We start from the raw sequence: 22302 nt of genomic DNA, 5'->3' as shown, positions 1-22302 counted from the left end.
ATTACTTTTAGAAGGGATGGTGAAGACTACGTCCATCACACTTATACCTACTGCAATCTGCTACATGAAACATCTCTCTGCAGACACACCATGACTGATTGGAGGTATTGCCACTTTAGCAAAAAGGATCAACAGCGACAGCATCCATCCAGGTATAAACCTCAGTAAAGTATGATCCCACTGAGCTACCTGCCAAGACTTGAGTCCTATAAGATTATTCCACTGAGAATGAAAATAGGATAGAAGCATAGGATCATCTAGTTTGGAAATTACCTTAAAGATCACCAAGTCAAACCATAAACCCAGCACTGCCAAGTCTATCACTAAGCCATAATCTTAAGCATCATATCTAAAGAAATTTTAAATAACTCTTGGAATGGTCACTCAATCACTTCCCTGAGCAGCCTATTCCAATGCTCAATGACCACTTTGGTGAAGAATTTTTTCCTAATAACTGACCTAAACCTCTCCTAGTGTAACTTGAGGCTATTTCCTCTGGTTATCTGGGAGAAGAGACTGACAGTCTACTCTCTACAAACTCCTTTCAGGTAGCTGTAGAGAACAATAAGGCGTCCTCTCAGCCTCCTTCTTTCCAGTCTAATCAAATCCAGTGCCCTCAGCCCCTCCTCGCAGGACTTGTTCTCTAGAGCAGAGTGGCTTTCTAGGAGTCTCTAGAGTCAGGAAGCTTTAATGCAACTATTTTGAAGCATTCATAAAAAAGTCAAATGAACAAAATTTTCCTTCCTCACAGCCATAGATGTCCTCTAAAATAATCTCAGATCCAAAAGTGTATTCTCTAGGCTTCTCTTGGAACATCGTTCTGTTGCTCTCCAAGCTGTATTAAAGTTTACATGCTATAGCTTTTTATATACAATCTCATTTTGATTCTACATTACTGTCTGTTCCATCTTGTCTTGTTCTCCACTTTCTCACATTCAAAAATACATACCATGCCCAAAGAAAACTAACGTGAGCCCTTCCAGCCAGGTCATCTAGGACTTTCAGTGGCTCCCTGCTGGGGAAGAACGAGGACCCCCAGAGCTGTCACACAAGAATACTGGTCTCAAAGTAAGGTGCAGCCTGGTGTTTTGAATACAATCTGAAGGCAATATGGAGTTGTAAGGAAATCAACAAGAATATTATGAAAAACCTCAACTAACTGCTTTCAGAATAAACAAATCCTTCATAAATACTTCTCTTCAGTACTGTGTGACACAGAGCAGCCCTCCTTTGAATTTCATATAATAGCACCAACTTCTGGCAGAAAGAGGATTTCTGAATGATAATCACAGTATGTAACTTGGTCAGCAACCAAGTTCTACATACATATTACATCACTGCCTTCTTTTCAGCTTTTCCTCTCCACATCTGTAATGAAGGGAAAGGCAGGCAGATGGTCAGTAAATTATGTATTCTCACCACAAACATCCCCAGGAGTAGCCAAATTATACAACGCTTCACAAGAGACATCGAGATAAAAGTGTGGGCTCTTTAAATAGACTGACCTCCAACTCCAGCTGAAATCAGCAGAAAAAGCAGAGTGATACAATGAAAAGGAGGAAAAAGTAATTAGCCTGCATCAGCTGTGCACCAGTTAAATGGATAAGAGCACGTGGCTGCTTTGAGAGAGGATATCCAGATGGAAAGATGCATACCATCACAATGTAAACTCTGTGAACTTTATCATTATGTCAGAATCTTATTTAAAAATATTCCCAGCTGATACAATTAAAATGTATTCAAAACTACAGACTTTCTTGGTTTCAAAATTAAAGATGCATGTATTCCTCATAGTATTACCCTTCTGAAAAAAACCACAAATATAAATTGTTAATGCTCAGCTTAGGAGATTATATGTACACTTCCTCTAAATTATTAAGAAAAATTTTGATTGGTTCTTCAAGGTGTTATAATGTTTTCTTTCATTCTTTAACTCAAACACTGTGAATTGGAAATGTTTCCATCATAACAGCTCAGAGACCAAAATATTACCAAGTTGTAAAAGTTACACTAAGTGTGTTGTTTTCCATTAAAACTGGGACTTGAAACCACCTTCTTTCCCACAAAAGGCAGGGGCACCTGAAGATCAGGACATGGCCACTTAAAATAAAGACAACATCAGATCAAACTTGAAAAGCCAAGTCTAGAGTATAAATTGAAAAGCAAGCATGCAAGCCCTGTGAACACTTTATTTTTTTGTGTCAAAACAGCCATTCAGTGTTCTGTATCAAATTTAAAACCAATCAAAAGCTGGGCAAAAATCTCCAGAAGTTGCAAAACAACATTACATGCAAGTTGAATTCAAAAATAACAGGTTTGGGTGGAATCAGAGTTGCGTGTAGAATTTTAACTTGTTAAAGATAAGGCTCACTCTCCACCACATGGTTAGTTATCATCAGCATTTTCCAATATTATTAGAGAATCTCAATAAATTCCTAGGGAAAAATATAAATTATATATATGAAAAAGGAAAATTTGTCTATAATATTTTGGTCATTATATCACTGTGGAGCTATAAGGCTAAATATGGCAGAAAACCAAGTAAGTCCTACCAAACTAAGGAAGAAAGAATAGACACTCCTTACCAAATGGCATGAAGCTGTGTCTAGGGAGGTTTAGGCTGGATATCAGGAAAAGCATTTTTTACCTCAAGGTGTGGTTGGGCATCGAACAGGCTCTTCCAGGGAAGTGGTCTCAGCACCAGCCTGAGTTTAAGAAGCATTTGGACAGTGCTCTTGAGCACATAGTGTGACTTTTGGGGTGGTTCTGTGCAGAGCCAGGAGTTGGACTTGGTGATCCTTGTGGGTTCCTTCCAACTCAGGATATTCAATGACAGCATTTTTAGTAAGAGAAGGAGTAAGACAAATGCAAAGATGGTCAAGGATCTACTTTGGTATTTAAATTGAAGAATCAAGGAAGCAAGGAGGCAAGCACCGGGCCTTCAACAAAATTAGGCACACATGGGACTGTATAAAGAGTACTGAAACATCAGATAACAAGGAACATAATGCCAATAACTTCAAACAGAGAAACAAAGGCATGGGAATTTATCTTGTGTATTCCTGTGCAGAACAGGGAAGACACATACATGGCAACTGAAAAACCCAATCTAAGCTGGAGAATTGCAAATACAGTTTTAAAACAGCAAATGCTGCTGTCAGTGAGAACAGTTCTTGCATCCATGTGGAACCTGAAGGGCAGCCAGGGGAGGTAAGGCTGCTGAAGCTAGTCCAGTTCATTTGGCAGTGACACAGCATAAGCTTTTAAGTTTATTCCACTTAAAAGGCAACAGCAGACTAATCAGCCCTCAAACAGCATTTAAAGTTAAATACAACAAGATACAATGATCACCCTAATGCTTCTCTGAGGAGGCATATAGAAGACATGTAGTGCATCACTTGGTTCTGCACCAGCAGCTGGTTCCACACCAATAGCATACACAAGCCAGCTGGTGCCATAGCTAGGCAATGAGTTTTTCCAAATATTTGAAAAACAAAAGCCTCAAAACCTAGTATTTTTAATTGACTTCGTTTTTAATTGAAATTGACTTGAAAAACAAGATCAGATCCTTCTGATTAAGTGTATCATGACAAATCCAGATTACAACAATGGACAGCTTTCTGCTTCAAAGGCACAACATCGCAGGTTGGTGGTGTGGAATAAAACTGAGTCTCACAAAATTGTGACATTTACCTCAGACAGTTGCAGTTAACACTTTATGATTAATTTCAAACTAAAAAGTAGCGGAACTGTAGGCCTTTTGAACACAAAAATTATTCATAGGGAGCTATAGCAGTGATGCCAGTTCCAATGACTTAGGTGTTCTTCTAGAGGAGACTGTTCAACCCAAGAGTTGGTTTGTCACATATTCTCATTCTGCTGTCTTTAAGTGTGACATTTTGAACGAAAGGCAGGTAAATTTATACAGATCACCTACACAATCCACACCCAAATATTATGGACTTCATATGGATTGTTCAAAGTGCCCTAAAATTTTCTTCACAAATAAGCACCTTTGTAGAGCCAGGGTTGGTAGAATTTTGCTTTGCTTTGTCAGCAGCAGTGGCATGGTGGTGGTAGCAGCCACTCCAAGCCCTCTACCAGAAATGTGGGATATTTTCAGCCCTGTGGCTTCTTCTTCTTCAGAGGCTAGTCTTTCTAGTTTACATCTAGGATCTTATTTTGGAGAACACTAAGAGTGGCAAAGAAGCAAGACCAGAAATCACCATTCTGGTAGTTGATGCAATGTGGCTCTTATTTGATTACCTGTTTTTACATACAAAATTATGAAGTTCTCAAGGTGAGAAAGAAAAAAAATCAATCCATCCCATTTTTGAAAAAAAGTTAAAAAAAAATCAGGCAAATCCTGGAATATCTTTTAACAGATGAGGTCAGTGCATCTATACAGAAATGTAGCTTGGACATTTCAATTCAGGGAATCTGTATTCTGGCCTGGTTACAACATAACTTGCACAATATATTTTTAAGCTACTACCAAACATGAGGGAATATGGAAAACAGCTGTTCCAGAAAAATTGCTTTTACTTTCCTTTACATAAACTTGAATTCCATCAAATTGTGTCAACAGCACATTCCCTTATTATGTAATGGTTTTAAGTCAAACCAGCTAAATGAACTTAGTATCGCTGCTCAATCAATATTTGAATAGAAGTCTTCTCAAAACACAACTGCAGTAGTTCAGACTGTTTTTCTAAATCACTTATTCTCAGAGTTTCATAAGTGCTTTTTTCCTTCAGGAAACAATTTGTGTTAGACCCTAAAACTCCTCAGAGTAAACACAGCAGAGGCTCATGCTGCTGACAATTTCTCAGTTCCATTCTGATGTTACAGGTTAAGAATCAGTGTACTGAATCAATCAAGTGAATTATCTACTTACAAAGCAGCTCCAAAGATTCCTGTTTACTGTAGCTTTATCACAGTCTGTCAGACTACTGAAGTCAAACCAGGCTTAAAATCTGTCCTGGAGATGTGTGAAGTTTGTGTATCTGTAAAAAGTAGCTCATGAGAGGAAGGCATATTACCGAGGTAATCTGAAATGTTCACCTGCCTGCCCATGATAAAAGCAGCCTTAGACACTCCATCCAAGTTTAAAATACTACATATCTGATAGATAATTAAACTTCAGGGGAAGAGAGCAAAAGAATTTTTTTTTTAATGTTGAGCTGTTGACAGCATAGAATTTCTCCTGTATATATTCCTACCAAACCAGTTATTCAGGGTTAAGAAGGAGTGGGAGTATTGTAAAACCTTCTTTTTCCTGATATTTTCCCTAGATGATTTTGAAAGCATTTTTAATGGTCTCTTGGTCTCTTCTTTCTTTTTTTTCCCTTACCCTACTCATACAACAAAACTCTAAGGCCTGACATGGTTAAAAAAAAAAGTAAATATTAGAAAAATCTTGTTTTATGGCATATATATATATATATGACTGCATGTATATATATATATATATACACACACACACACACACATATATATATATATGACTGAGAATGCTGTGTGAGTCACAGCTTTTATAGAAAACTGTCCTGAAAAAAAGTTGTGAAAAGTTAATGAAGCATGAATTAAGAAACATTAAATAGACAGCATGGGTAAAGGCAGTATTTACAAGAACGTCTTAGGATGATTAGAAACATTGATGAAAGTACATTAACAGCAAAGTAATATCTACAACTGCATGGGAAGAGGAAATAATTCAGCTGCCCTGTTAATGAGGTAGAAAAAGTGCTTTTACTAATGTAAAGTAAAATATTTTGTCGGCCATAGTATTTCAACATTTTAAATGTCATAAATACAAGAACAGCTGAGAACTCCTCTCAGTTCTTTCTTAGTGTTTCATGTCTGCAATCCAATTACTCAAAAGGTAAGATGAAGGCCAAATTTTCAAGTAGCTTAAAACCACTCAAAATGTTTCTACCAGCAACAATAGACAAATGTTTGCAAGGCCACAGAGAAATCTGACACCGGAGCACCCAGCCTGGTTCCTCCATAGGTACAAAAGGCAAGGTAAGTGCACAGTGCTACCTGCAAACACAGACACACTCTGGCTGAAGACATCTGCTACAGGAATGGCTATAAATAAATTGTTCACCAAGAAAGAACAGAGTTCCTCAAACATTTCCATAATCCCTGATCCTCTGGACATTGAAATAGGTTGTGGACAAGTATGGGTCATCCAGATTTCCCTCTAAGCTAGTGCAGTATTGAATTGATTTTGAAGCATGTAACTATTTCCTAACATAGACAAATAACTACATGATCCCACGTTTCATTTCCATGGCTCTCCTAAGAGCTGATTTTCTGGGCAGAGGTCTCCTGGGAATCAGCCCCAAGAGAAGATCTTCCTGGGAAAGGATTCTCCAGGCCACAGGTTCAGGGAGAGACCATGTAGCTTTTACCACCTCTCATACATAAGCACTCCCTCCTGACTTCTCAGGAGTACACTTGGTTTTATTCAATTATGTAAACTATGAGAAAATAACTCTTCACTCTCCATAGCTTGTAGACAGGGGACCTGAAGAGGTTTAGTTGGACAGAGAAGCCAGCTTCCAGCTCTGGTAGAGAAGAATCATCCAGCCCAAATAGGACCACTCTCAATAATAACAAAGACATCTACTTTCTCTCCTTTGCACATGCATTACATTTCACAAACTGCACTACAGAGGCAGAAAACAATGTTTGAGCTAGTGGAATAATATGATATTTCATAATATATTGACTCAACATGACAGTATTTGTTTTCAGTTGAGATAATCTTTCTGATTCAAATGAGTTCAAGCTGAAAGACTAGCTGATTAAAAAAGACAGGAAAAAAGCACTGTGGCTGTCTTTAAATGCTGAGACAAAGAGGAGGCTCAAGAAAAAGCAGCAGTGACAGATGAGATAAAACCAAGAGGGAGTTGTTATAAAATGGATTTAAAATCAATAGACACATTAATACCTGTGATCTAAAAAGAAAATACCATCAAACCTAATGATGTTCATATTTCTGAACTAGGCACAGGAGGAAAAAAATTCCCAATACCAGCTTCTTATCAAATGTTTGCCAACACAAGAAAGTTACAGCCTTTGGTTTCCAGACTTCCAACTTTGCATAAGTAGTTCAGAAAGACCTGGGAGAGAGTTCTCTTTCTTTTTAACAAGAAGGGTAATATAAATTATAGTTCTTGAGCTTACTGATATATATTTGTAAAAATGTACCAAGTACATCAGAGGCAGAACAGAATATTATGAATGATGCTCTCTTGGATATGGAGAAAAACTGCATACCAGATTCCCTCCACGTGTAGAACTTTTCTTTTTCCAGAAAGAGTTAATGACAGAAGGTCTTCAGCGGGCAAACCCTTGGAAGTAAGTGTGCTTCCAAAATATTAAGGTTTGGAAAGGAAGATATCTGATTAGATGGATTCAGGCTGAGAATGAACCAAGATAAAACACTCAATTAGCCTCCAGCCTGACCCCACAGGCTTCCAGTGGTGCTTGAAAAAGATGAGCTGTCTTTGACAGTCACACCATACAAAAAGACTTCAAGGAAATGTACCAGGAACAGAAAGCAGAAGCTAAAAGCAAATCTTGGCAGCAACAGAGGTTACCAAATAGTTTTGAGTAAAGAAACATTAATTAGCATAAACAGAGACTTGATGAAAGAGGAGAAAGAAAAGTATGATATTGAATTATGAGGATGAAATAAACCACAAAGGCATATACACAGGCACAATGCTATGGTGTAAATAAAATCACAGCTTTCGGTGTGATGAGTGAAAACAAGATAAGTCCAATGGCACCTAAAAAACTCTTAAGCATCATCTTCTCGGAACATCCCTTGGGAAGTGAATGCAGCAGGACTGCTCTCATTTCTTTCTACGTCCAAAGTTCACTAATCTAAAGCTGCACTCACAGATCATCACCTGCAAGCTGTGCAGGGCATAGACCTGCGCTCATACAAGACCAAGTGCTCTGAAGGCCTGAATGATCTGGGCAGGAGGGGCCAATCAACCTGGCTGCCAGCCCTGAGTCAGGAAAGGTAGGACCTTGGCCACCTTGTGGCTTAATTAGAAAAAATCCCATTGCCTTTATCTCCTGATGAAAGTCTCAATCATTTCAATTAAAGACTCAATTCTTCCCCGTTAGCTTTTATCAACCATGATCTGCATGAATTCAATTTTACAATAGATCTCATATTTCATTAAAGACTTTGATCTAAGCTTTGGCCAGAGAATTTGCAGGTAGCATTTCCAATTATCAGTCCTCTTCTACATCCAGAGGAGAAAAACTCCCAAATCTGCAAATGAACCAGAAACTTCTTCACAAAGAGAAGAGCTAATTCCATAATCTCCATTCAGTGAAAGCATCTCCTTGCCACCAAATTTGGCACAATCTGATATAAAACATTTCATCAGAACTTTGTAAGTTCCTTTCTTTGTCAGAGAAAAATCTTCCTATGATGGTATGTTCATCTTACTGTAACCCCATTACTTACAATTCATTTCATACAGGATGTTTCTTCACCAAGTTGAAATCTTAAGAGTGAAATCAGAAAAATAGTATCTAGAATCTGCTCTAGCATTGACTAGAGAATTATTAAAAAAAAAAAAACAACCCAAACCCATCAAACTTCCAATAAGCCCATCATGAAGCCTTGCAGTTCTTTAAAACAGAGAATAAATCCCAAGTCACTGCTCAGAAATCACTGTGGAAATGGAACACTGCATTGCATCTCTGCAATGATCTGAAATAAACATAGTTTAAATAACTACCCAAACAAATCCATGTTTTGTGACAGGTTAGGTATGCTGAATCTTCAAAATAAAGCATGCCTTTTTATGGACAAATCAGAAGAATAAAATCTCAAATGGCATTGAGAAAATGAACAGTGTCTCCTTTAATACAGGAAAAAGGAAGTTAAAATAATCAGCAAGAGGCAAATTCAAAAAATACAAGTAATATTATTTTATTCAACCCCCACTTAAGCTGCTGAACACTTATGTCCCAGGATATCCTAAAATCTTATATTTTATATACAAAACTTTTAAAATTATTCAAACTAAGTTATGGAAGTTGTTGTACCAACATTTTTTTTACAATTACAAAGGCATAAACTGTTTAGGAACTCCCTAAGCTGCAGATCACTGAGAGCTGTAAGAACAAGCTGGAGAGACACTTTTACATTTCTCTGATCCCATATTTCTTCACTGTCACCAACTAGCAACTAGATGCACGATGGGGTCAGGCAGCCTCAAGCCTCATTCTGTATGGCTGCTGGTGGTAGTTATTCCTTCTGATCATTGAAGCTTCCAGATCAATCCAAATGCTTCATCTATTACCTGTTCATCAAAATTAACTAAAAACTATGCATATTTTTGTGTGTGGGGATTTTTGACTTTTCACAGTATTTTTGTGTTTATTTTGGAGCAGTTTGGTAAAGTCATGGAATGTATCATCCCACAGATTCCCCTATTTCATGGCTTGTTGGCTTCTGCAGTGAGCTGTAACAGCCACAGATGGATAACATGAAAGCTACTTTTGGGTATCTATGGAAACAAATAACAGAAGTCTGCCTCAGGATCTTCTCTTCAGATCCTTCACCCATGCTAGGAAGGGGCAGGGAATTTCCCCCAGTCTCCAATACAGAGAGGAGGGAAACGTGGCAGCAGGTGCTGGGAACGTAAATGGGGAGCTGAGGTAGGTGAAAAGGCAGAGGAAGGAGAAGGATGCTGGAATTCAGAGATGAAAAAAAAGAGAGAGCAGGACTAAGAGGAAAAGCAAATACAGATGAATGTGCAGGTTGATGTGAAAGGAAAAGGAAACACAGAAAACTCAGGCTTGTTTGTTTAGTCCTGTCAAGCTCATCCTTGCAACGTCATGCTGAATTACAAGTGAATAACTTTTATTTTAAGCATATCAACACTTTATCAAAGCTCACCAAGTTTTCCACAAATTGTGACTTCAGAGAATATTTCAACAAAAAAAAATTATTTTAGTAAACAAACTTATCTATTCTAGCAATTTCACCCAAGTCTATCAAGATAAATTTTAGCCAGTGCAGGTTGTCTTTGGGTACTGCTTCATTTACTGAGGTTTAATAAAAGCTTTGGATAAAACACAAACCCTCCAGCTGGCTGTTCAAATTCACAAGGCAGCAGACACTCTCTGTCCTGCTGCTGAAAACCAGAAGAGTACAACTACAGGAAGCCCCTCCCCGATTCCCAAACATGACTACTTGCCTTCCTAAGCTTCTCTTCTCTTTTCATAGCTCCAGAAATCACATTCCATCTGGCTAAGTCAGGCTGTGTGACACCTCCTGATCTCATGTACATTGTATGACCAGACACAGCTCTGCAACTTACTCAGCTTTCAAAATAACATGTGCTATGGATATTTGCCATATGCAGGTCATCTGTGAACAGGGCCAAGCAACTTTCTTAGGAATAAGGAATTAATGAGCACATCTCAGTGACAGCACATCTCAGCTGAAGTCTCCAATGCTATACATTAGTTAACAGTTAACATTTATTACACATGGACATTCACACTCTAAGTGGGTAAAATAATCATTGGAACAAAGGAATTTATCATCATGTACCTCTGTCAATCACCATCTGAAACTTAGTACAGTATTTAAACTTCCTTGAACACATTCAAATCAAGACAGAAAAACAATCATTGAATAATTATCTTAAACAAACAGTTTAAATATAACATTTGGGCATCTGGCAAGTGTGCACCTGCCTAAAATTATGGCCAGAAGAGCTAAAATTCAGTCCTGGATCAGCAAATTGGCTTTTAGTACATAAATACAGCAGAATTTAAGATTGTGCTGTATCACACGCTATCATGTTAGGCTACATGTGTGAGAAGGAGTAAACTGCCGATTTTCCTGGAGACACAACATATCATTTACATATTTACATTCTAGCTTGGTGCAGATAGTGCTTTTCAGCCAGCACCAACATGCACACACAGGGAAATGTTGGGGGGGGGGGGGTTTGCACACTTGTGAGTGCGCTAGTTTTTTTACAGAGAAACATCTCCTCAGACAAGAAGAAAAAAATAGCAAGCATATCTGTCCCAGAATGGGGGACAGCACCAAGAATTCTTTGAGTATTTGCCCAAGTTCCCCATGGTTTCACTTCTAAAGAGTTTTGTATCCCTCATCAAATCATCTAGGGAATTACAGGCCCACCAACCTCACCTCAGTCCCCGGGAAGTTGGTACAGCACTTAATCCTAGGCAGATTAAGGATAAGAAAATCATCATGAGTAGCCAACCAAGAAAAAGTCATACCTGAACAACTGGACAAACTTCTAAGATGAAATAGATCTACCTGGCCTGGTAGATGAGGGAAGAGCAGCAGATACTTTCTACCAGGACTGCAGTAATGCCTTTGACACTGCCTCCCATAAGATCTTCATAGAGGAGCTGCTGCTTCAGGGAATGGACAAGCAGACAGTGAGGTGGATTGAAAGCTGGCCAGGCTCAGAGCCTGGTTATCAGTGAGACAAATTCTAGTTGGATGCCAGAGACTAGCAGTGGGGCACAGGGGTCAGTACTGGATCCTGTTTAATAACTTCATTAATGACCTAGATGGTGGGGCAGAATATACCTAACAGCAAGTTTGTAGGTGACACACCTGGAGCACTCAGAGAGCATCTTAACTATGTAATACCTGAAGGGAAGGTCCAAAGACAACTGAGTCGGACTTCTTTTCACTGGTGGCTAGTGACAGAACCAGAGGTAATGTGCACTAGTTGAAACATAGGAACATTGGGAAACATTATTTTCACTTCTGAGAGTGCCCAGGCGCTGCAATAGGTTGCCCAGGGAGTATGCAGAATCTCCCTCCTTAGAGATACTCAAAACCTGTCTGACACAGTCCTGGGCAACTGGCTCTAGGTGTCATGTGACCTCTAGAGGTCCCTTCCAACCTCCAACCAATTCTGTGTCTGGGAAACAAACAAATAAAACCCCCCAGACCTAAACAAAACAGGAACACTACAGTTTTTAAAAAATGAAGAATACTTAGACGTCATTTCCAATCTCTGGAAACCGCACCTACCCACTCTACAAGAGCATCAACACATTTTCATTCTATATTTACATGTGTGGGTGGCATAATTTACACAAACACACACATATGCACACACAGAACTGCAGAACTGAAAAAAAAAAAATTCCTCAGCAACAGGCTGACATATTTTATCAAAATTCTCCCAGAGATAAATGTGCACAGATCACTCACTTTCAGGGATCATCTGCACCTGTAGAGTGGCTTTCTGCATATGCTCACCATTATTATTTTTTATCTTTTCATAGATAAGACAATCCTATGCTGAATTCTAAAACTCTTGAAAAGAGAGGGATGAATATGCACTCAAAATTAACTGGATTTAATAAATTCTTCATTTTCTCTTACATACATTATATTATCTTTTTGAAGTCACACCTTTCAGCTTGATTAACAACAAACACTCAACTATACCTTTTAAGTAAAAATAACCAACAAGGTGTCATTAAAAATATTACATTCCATTCCCTTATATCCCAGAATCTCAAACTTCATGCACAGTGCAATCCCATCAGACTAAGCCCACACGCTTCAGCTGCATCTGGCCCATGAGCAGCCATGGAGCCAGCCTTCAGTACTTTCCATGGATTTCAAAAGCACTTATGTGCAAGTCACAACCTACACAGACCACAACCTGTATTTTGGACACCCTCAATTTAGCTACTTTGTGCTGACAAAACCTCCACACAACCAGAGTATGCGACCAGTATGTACATTTCAGTAACACTGCATCTTGCTACAGCACGTTTGGATCTCCAAGGTATCTGGAAAGTATCTGAAAATTCAAGATAATTATTTTTTATTTATTACTTTGTCTGTTTTTTCAGGTCTTGCTGGATCATTCATTGCCATCAGCAGAAGATTCTTCCAGCCAAATTATGTCTCCAGCTATACCTGAGTGACTCTGCTGAATTTAGCTCAGCAATAGGAACTTAATTAAAAATTCTGTTAAGAAGGTGCTGGCCTGAAAATACTCATCATGGCAGAGTGGCATTCACTTTGCAGCACTGATAGGAACATGAACTAATAAAATCTTTTTTTTTTTTTTTCATAATAAAATTAATTGCCTGGACTCTCACTAGACAGTAGGAGCAACTGATGTAAGATGAGAATAGTATCAGTGGGCAGATCTGTTCTGCAAGATTTACTCTATTCAGACAATCACTTTCCAAAGTAAAACCCATATCAAATAAAGGGAATCTCCATTACTACATTAGAATATATAATTTAAATCGACTTACCCTGCCAGAGACATACTAAATGTAAATGCACCCAAAGTTATTCAGAGAACTGAGACAGCATGAAAGTTTTCATTGGTCCTTTCCAAACAGGGGCATTTCATTTATTTTGACCTTTAATCCATTGCTTGGTTAATTTCTACTATTTGTGTGATTACACACAGTGCAGCTAAATGCTTTTTTCTACACAGAGAGCTAAAATCACCCCTTTTTTTAGGCTATTTTATCACCCAAAATTTCAATTACATGGACACACTGATCTTGTAGCACTGAAACAATGGTTAGAGTTTTATTTCTATTTATAGTCTGGTTTTCTACTAGAGATATGTCTAGTGGTTCCACAAGAGCAAACTAAGAAAAGAAGAAGAATACCACAAAAAAATCCCTTAACTTTCCTAGGCTGGTGCTGGCCCGAAATGGAGAAATTTCATGGGTCAAAACGATTGGAAAAAATGGAACAAACTCCTCAAAGTCTGAAAAACTTGGCTGAAAATGCTATATTTTCAGCCTGAATTAAAGATTTTGCTTTCTACATATGCTCACCATTATTATTTTTTATCTTTTCACAGATAAGACAATCCTATGCTGAATGCTAAAACTCTTGAAAAGACAGGGATGACTACTCACTCAAAATTAACTGGATTTAATAAATTCTTCATTTTCTCTTACATACTTTCTATTCTCTTTTTAAAGTCACACCTTTTACCATGATTAACCACAAACACTCAACTATAATTTTAAGTAAAATAACCAAAAAGATGCCATTAAAAATATTACATTCCATTCTATGTTCTATAGTTACAATTTGAATTTCTTTAAGACATCATGTTTCCAGTTATCAAAGAAATTATTTCCATTATTTTAAACAAAGCAGGATTTTAATCAAACATGCAACCTGCAATACAAGGCAAATTGATAAAGCAAATGCATTAGTTTTACTAATTGCAACAATGAATCCAACTGTAATGCTCAAAATTTGCAGATCAAGCTGCTCTGCCAAAAAATCCTTTGCCAACTAATGACAAATCCTCCTCTCTTCCACAGTATTCCTCTTTATATTGTAATGCCTTGTGGTCACTATTATTATCTGTGCTATTATATAGCTTTTATGAAAAAGTAAGGCCTGAAGGGAAAAGTTTTATGATGCTTGTTTCTTTATTCATCTTGATTTTTAATCTAGATGCCAAAGAGAAGTTCAAAGTTTCTGATTTAAACTGTGTTAGGGTTAATGGAAATCTCCCTTCGATCTTGCAAGATTATGCCACAGGCTTCAAATTGCCTCTTCTCTTTACCGTTCTTGCTATTTCAATTTTGCCTCTGTTTGTCTATGCTATCCTAAAGTGCCAGAATTAATTTTATTTTATTAAATACTCACCTCAAACCACTGGCCATGCGACTGCATTTTAAGGATGACACAAGGATCTGGTTTTGAGAGGGCATCCCTGTCTGATATGCCTTTGCATGCAACTCGCAACTCCACTTTAGTCAGGCATGGGCTGTTAAAAATTCCCAGGGTATTGGCTGCTGATTCATAGATGTTGCTCATTTTCTTCATTCCTTGTTCTGAAAGAGAGAAAAGGTCTGTTAAGGATGGTGCACACAAGGTACAGCCTCTCTTTCCACACAGAAGCCAATTCTAGACAGTAACAGTGAATGAGAACCAGAGCATGAGGGGAAAGAATAAAAATCAAAGGAATACCTATAGGAAAAAGAAATAATGATCTCATATGTTTATAAGTAAGCCAAGTTCAGAATGAAACTTTCCACCATGCCTCTGAACACTGGGGGTGAACTGTGTGATCTTGACTTCCAGCTCTACTCCTGCTTATAGAGCCACATTTCCCCAGGCCAAAGGACAGATAGACAGGATGGCAATTCTGTATTTATTATGATAACATGTTGACAAGGGTAAATTAAATTTGTTCAGCACTCCTGCAATCTGCTTTTATTTCCCTCTATTTCTTCTAAAGAGTATGCACTTCTTCTTATATAAACTTTTGGCATAAATGCCATAGAAGGCCCCTTTCATACCAACCTTAAATTCCAAAATATATTTCACTGTTTCCCTGCCTCCATTCCTAAGCAAGTAGCCAAGATTGATGTTCTATACAGAAGGGCAGGATGTTTATGCTGCCACGACTTGTTGTTGTGGAGTGACTCTTTTGGGTCAGGAATCAGAGTTACATGAGCACAGATAGCTGGAATAACAGGGACCTCCAGCCCTTACTTCATTATGACCATCACCACCAATCTTGTAGCTCAAGGATTTCTCTCAACTGAAGCAACAAAAATATTTTAACAGAGAGCTTACCAAAAATCCCTATATGACCATTTTTGCATCAATAAAGACTATGGGAACACTGTAATTTGCATACTTGCTCTGAGCTTCACAGCCTGACCCTTTAAAAATTTGCTTCCTAATACATGGATTAGTGCCTTCATCACTTTATCTCATACATAAGAGCTACAAAAAAAAATGAATCTCATACTTCTAGCAGGCAGATTTGTCTTGCCATTTTATCAGTAGGACATTTTAGCCGTCTGTTTCAATCCTTTTCACTGTCTATCCCACAACACCCTGTTCTCAGGGGTTAATGATTTTTGAGAACTGTTTTGATAAAAATTACATTTCAGAGATATGGAAATGAAAGTGAAGATTTTTTCCCCAAATCTGCTAAGTTAAAAATAAACTCAAAACCTGCAATATCACACCTATACAGTTTTCCTATTAATTAGAAAGGTAAAATTAGAAAGGTACTTCTCCATTCAGAGTAAGGGGACTTGGCAATAGAGTTTCAATCAAGTTTCAGGAATGTAAGTCTGATGAGGCAGATTATCTGCTCCCTTTGGAGAAGGAATAAAAGCTTGTTAACAACTTACAATTCTTCAAATCTATACAACAACTTACTATATGAACTTTGTTTTGCTGTGACTACCCCATTCAGATATAAGTGAAGCGAGCCCGAGTGGACCCCAACTATTCTCTGAACCTCAGGCTCTACAGGCATATTTGAAACGTGAGCCTCACCACAAACACAGTGCCTGACATCCTAAGATCAAAACAGTCACCTTCAGCCCCACCTATTTACACGTTACTTGTAAATATTGTCACCTAAACTACTGCTCCTTGGATTTACTGCTAGGAAATAAACATGACTGAAAAAATAGGCGAAACTAAACAACACATGGAAAAAGTAATGATATTGGGCTACGTTATAAAGCCAGGGACTGGAGAGTCTGTTGTCTAATTATTCATCATTTTGTAATCCCATATCCTTCAGAAAGCTACTCAACAAGCTCATCCCACACATTTACAAGACATTTTTACATGTTGCCCTTTCCAAATTGAAATCCATTTGAAAATTGGGTTAATTCTGTCTCATACACATCATATATCATTAATAAAATGTCATCCTTTGTGCAGAAATAGGCTGGTGATTTAATTAAACTGGATGATTTCAACACTGAAGAGAAGAGGAAAAAGTAGCAGAGTGCGGGGGAGAGTTGTATTTTTCTTCCTCCTACAATAATTATACATTGGTTTTTCAGAACAGGAGGTAAGTATAAAAATTATATTTCTTTTTATCACTACAACTATTATTTCAGCTTTTGCAAGTTCTAAATTTATCAATGGAAAAGATCAAGGTACAGCCTTATTCTTTTGTCTCATTATATTCTTCTCTTAATATAATCACCAGCTTGGGCTGTTGTGCTGATGTCACATCACCAGGAAGCTGGAGGCCTGGAAAATAGATTTGAGCCCACTGAAAGTGGCTAAAAATGGTATTGTTTTGCACAAACATAGAGAAATTAGATTGCATAAGAAGTTTTTTGTCAATTAACTATGTACATTATTGATGGAGGAAAAAATTATTCATTTTTCTTTGCAACAAACTCTTCCTTTTTCAGTTCATTAGAACCTTGTTATTCATTCAATTTCCACACAGCTTTTGATATTCACTGAACAAGAGCTGTGCCCAGTAAAGGAAAGCAATAGAACACATACAAAAAGTAAGTGGTAGGTCACATATTTGTAAAGTTTTCATTTCATCATTGCATACATTCTCTCTCATTCCCTCAGGAGAACAGGAAAGTGGTGGATCATATGCTTCCCACACAAACTTATTAGCCAGTGCTGGACTGAAGCAAAAACAGGCCTTATGTTTTCACCTCTCCATGGTGAAACATCAAGAAAACAGTACCAACTGGAAAAAAAAATTAAAACTGCACTATGCTGAAATTGAAACATACTAGGCTACAAAGAAAACCCAAAAAACAAATAACAACAAGAAAAAAAACCAAAGGAAAACAAAAGACAACAACAACAACAAAAAAGCCCTAAAACAAACCAAACCCACCAAAGAATGTGTCGGCTACAAAGAAAAAGTGAAAACCTTGAAGACAAGTCTCTGTCTCCAGTCTCTCAAACATGTTCTATATCTGGCATACTTAGAGCTCATTTACTAGAAATTAAGGTGCTCTTTTGACCTTTTTAAAGAGATTCACAGCTCAAAGTGATCTTACTGATTCATATGATGAGAGGGGGAAACATGAAGCCAAATTCTTGTCAGTAGTTCCCAGTGACAGGACAAGAGGCAACTGGCACAAACTGAAATTCAGGAAATTCTGATTAAAGAAAAGGAAATTTTTTACTATAAGTTTGGTTCAACACTGCAACATGCTTCTCAGAGAACTTGTAGAGTCTTCATCTTTAGAGATATCCAAAACTTGCTTGGACACGGCCCTCAGCAACCTACTTTGAGCACAGGCTAAGAATAGATGACCCGCAGAGGTCCTTTCCAACCTCTTCTACTCTGCGACTAAGCAGAAAAGAATCAAATTATCAACTTTTTAGGATACAGATTGCCTCTGTGATATGTTTTTGAACTAATTGATTATTTGAGGCCCTTGGCTCCAAAGCCATGCAGAAAATCAAAATATATACATAAGCCCATTTCTGGTACAAAGTAGTGCTACATAGGCTCCCATACGTAGGTATTTCATTAAAAGCACACAAGTTCAGAAAGTTGTGCCTTCCTAGATAACTGGATTACAATGAAAATCAGTATTAACACATTTGACAGCTACATCTTTCACTATTCAGGGGGACTAAATGGCTTTAAAATTCAGTTGTCTAGCGCTTGCAGAAGTAAGGATCTTTGTGACACACAACACAACCAGTACCTGCCTCTCTCCAGGAGCTAAATTCAGCTTGGATTCAGCTCACACAACCAGATCCAACTCATTACAAAATGGTGATCCACGTAACCTCACCACAAACTCAGAAGAAGGCTCCTTAGATTCACCATGAAATAAATCTAAGATGCTATCTGAATTCTGATTTCAAGTTTACTCCTTTGCCCACAGTGTCATTTTGCCCTCCTACACACACATAATGTCCCAAAAGCTTTTCTGCAAGCGGTCTGGGTGAAAAATGAAGAGATTGCTCTCTACAGGCCCTTGTGAAGAATCAGGGGAACATTCACACTCAGCCTCACCTTCAGTTCAGGTAATAAGTGAGCAGCAAATGAGAAAGATACTGAGATTAAAAGCAGTAACCAATGTGCTTTGCATTTAGGGAAAGGTCTTGTTATTTAGAAACCTGTACTCCAGACCAAACTACACACAAATGAATTTAGGGGTTGCAGGCTTCCCATCATCATATGTTGAGAGCTGTGTCTGAATTATTTTACTGCCACTTTGGTCATGAAATGAAAATGAGCTAATAGCATCTGTCTGCTTCTACAGAAGTAAACAGCAAGAGTCTGCTCCTGGAAAGGTAAATTATGTTTGCAGTATGTGCACATGGTGGGAAATACTGATAGTAGAGTTACATGAAATAAGAGCTGTGAATAAGTGCCTCCAAAAGAGAGCAGCCCTAAAGGCACTGGATGTTGTGGCACTAGCTGCTCCCTACGTATTTACACTTATAAATGGGACACACATTTAGTATTCAAAACACACGAACAGTTTAACTCTCTAGACAGAAAGCTTTGTAACTACAGTTTCTGGATCTTCCAGGGTTTAAAGTCTAATAGAAGGAAGTATAAAAACCAAGTGTATAATTAGAAGCTTAAAATTAATAAAACTCAGATCAAGTTAAACAAAATACAATAAGAACCAGATTTATAGAAAAGGCTGAAAATATGTTGGGTGTGCAAGTAGAAGAGTTTTTTAAAGTTCCTCTGTCTAGTAACTTGTTCAGCTCAAGCAGAATGTAGGCCATGGATCCCTTCAGGGAATGACAGTAATTGAGATAAGTAATTATTTTTCTTTAAGAAATTTTATGTAATTGGGAATTCCCAGTCTCTAATAATTACTGTATCAGCTGTTGGCACAAGGCTTCCTTGGATGTGAAAAGCAAATCCATTCCTTCACATTCAGCTGTAAATAGGTTTTTGTACAAATGAGGAAAGGTGGCAATTCATCAGGAGTTACTGATTCAGCAAGTTCATTAAATTAATATTCCATGTGCTTAATCAGGAGCTCACTAAGACACCTTGCCCAGGCTTGCCCAGGTCTGAACAGAGACCCCAGTATCACAGGGAAAGCAAATCTATCTTTATAATTATATGTATTAAGATTTTTTCATTATGTCTAATCTTTGTTGCTGCTGTGGCCATTGCCTTGGCCTTTCTCTGTACATCTCTGGAAACTGCTCATGAACAATCAGTGCTATCTTAAAACACAGTTATTCAATTACTTATCTTGGACCACACTCCTAGACTTCTGGTTTTCAGCCATATCTCAAATCACTACACAAGACTCTCCTCCTGTTTGCATTAAAAAATGATCCTGGTCAACATCAATTGTATTATAAATTGCTACAGAATTTTAAATGATCATAGATAATACAGACAAAATGCAAGCTGCCAAAATTAATTTGAATATGAATTATTATGTAATGAAAAGTCAATAGGTTAGCTAGACCCCTCCACAGGATAGTTTGTGCAATTAAAATACAATTTTTCCCCTCCTCCTCTTTGATTATCTGACAAATATTAATGGAGATTCATTTAAAGTTACACCTACCAGAGTTTGACAGAGGCCTTTAAAAATGAGCAATAAACTCAGTAAAGAAGGGGGATCTGGAGAATCCACAGCAATGCTATTGTGAACGATGAGACAGATCTGATAATGCAAGTAATCTATTTGGACAGAAGGGGAGAAGGTTCAGAACAAAGTGCCAGCAGTGTAAATGGAAATATACACACACTGACACTTCAAAGGGACTCATTACCATAGAACCAGCTGTTTCAATTATAAGGGGAAAAGGAAAAGACACTGGAAAGAAATTGGGACATCTAATGCATGACAAAACACTGTACAGAAGTGTGCTGCACCTATACAAATAACCCCATTTCAGTTAAGAGAAGTAAAATCCCCACAATAACTGGAGCACTGGGAGATCCTCAAATGTGCCTGGTTCTGGATGCTCTGAGTGGCTCCCACTGAAGTCAGACTCAGTGCATTGGAAAGCACCTGCAGGAGTCAGTGCTAAAATAAGTATGTTTTATTATCCTCCACTGGAAGAGAAAATCTAGGATTTGCTCTGGCTCCTTTAGCATGTAGCTAATGCCATCAGTCACCTCTTACTACACAGAGTTCCCACTGTCTTCCTTCTTACAATGCTGTAAAACACACAGGGGAAGAGAAATCAAAAACTCACTAATACAAAAAACAGGAGACTGAACAAATACAAGATCAAAATAACCTTCCTAGGGATAAATGCAGACAACTCCCCTACTAGAAAGCAGTCTCAATGCTTTTTACTAGAAAAGCAGCAGAGATTTTTTTTCCACAGAATCCAAAGGCTGGTTCATCCACTGGATTTATACCAGTCACAAAGGAGTGTGCCTCTCCTGCAGCAAGGCTGGCTCTCAGGCTGGCTACAGAGGGTGTGTGTTTGGTCTTGTTTATAAAATGGCACCTTCTAAGACAGTGTGTTGGTTTAATAGGATAACAGAATGTATTTTATTTGGAACAGTGTAGAAGATAGAGAGAAAACAAACTGGCTCATCTATATGCTGAGACACAGTAACACACACAATTGTCCTCTTATCCATTATTGTTTCCTTAAATATGCCTATGCACAGCCTTCACTTGCAACTCAATACTGTCAAGCAAAAGCATTAAATAGTCCCAATGTTCCTCTTCCAAATCATGAAAATGGCATATTTTCCCTTAAAAACATGAACACGAGTGGGTTTGCTCTTTATTTCATTTCTATTTACAAAGCAATTAGAACTGATGTTTTGAAGACCTTTCTCACCATTATAAAAGCTAAAAATATGATTTAAAAGCAAGAGAAAGAAATGCCAGCAAAATTCACACTGTTCTATACCATGACTGCCAGAGCTGATGATTTATAAGCAAGACTGAATAATATGAAACCCCAGCAAAATTCAGGGTTCCACTAGTAAATTATTTGCCTGCTGGTTTGAGTATTGTTTCTCAGAGTCTGGATTGATTCTGTGCAATTCTTGAGAGAATACCTGAAGCACAGGCAGGTGTAAGAGCAGGGATTAAGCATGAACACATGGAAAAGCTCAGGACCATTGAATCCGCTTCAAACACCACACTGTAGAGTTACACACACACAAATACCCAAACCTACAATATGCGAGAAGTTTACAAGTATAAGTGACATGTAAGCCTAGAAAATCAGAGAAATTTAATTGCATCTCTCTAATCAACAATTTCAAAGCTACTACCATGTTATACTTATTTGACTGCTTATCACCAAAAGCCATTACAATTTTCTTAGGCTTGTCACTTCAGCTTGCTGCTTGCACTGAGTGATATATCAAATGAAACACAGGAACAAAAGTATATGCACTACAAAGATATGTGTTTGCTGCTTTTTAAAAATTCATTCTCCCAATTGGTATTAGAGGGAAAATAAAAGCACCTTAGCAAGAAACAAAGCTTTACAACATATTTATTTATGCAGGAATCTTAAAAAATTGGATATTTTGC

The 22302-nt window shown here is 37.8% G+C and overlaps 1 protein-coding gene across 2 annotated transcripts in view; it reads right to left on the bottom strand.

Annotated features, from left to right (window-relative positions):
- CPNE4 (copine 4) overlaps positions 1–22302 on the bottom strand; it is a 225974-nt gene that overhangs the window by 162284 nt on the left and 41388 nt on the right. For both annotated transcript variants that reach the window (XM_068205258.1, XM_068205268.1), the window contains one exon: positions 14699–14886. In XM_068205258.1, coding sequence (XP_068061359.1) covers positions 14699–14886 — 188 coding nt within the window. The remainder of the gene's footprint in view (positions 1–14698; positions 14887–22302) is intronic.

This window comes from Anomalospiza imberbis, chromosome 1 (assembly GCF_031753505.1).
Source record: "Anomalospiza imberbis isolate Cuckoo-Finch-1a 21T00152 chromosome 1, ASM3175350v1, whole genome shotgun sequence".
NCBI classification, from domain to species: Eukaryota; Metazoa; Chordata; class Aves; order Passeriformes; family Viduidae; genus Anomalospiza; species Anomalospiza imberbis.
The sequence above is the reverse complement of the archived record's forward strand: the minus strand, read 5'-3'. Positions and strand labels throughout refer to the sequence as shown.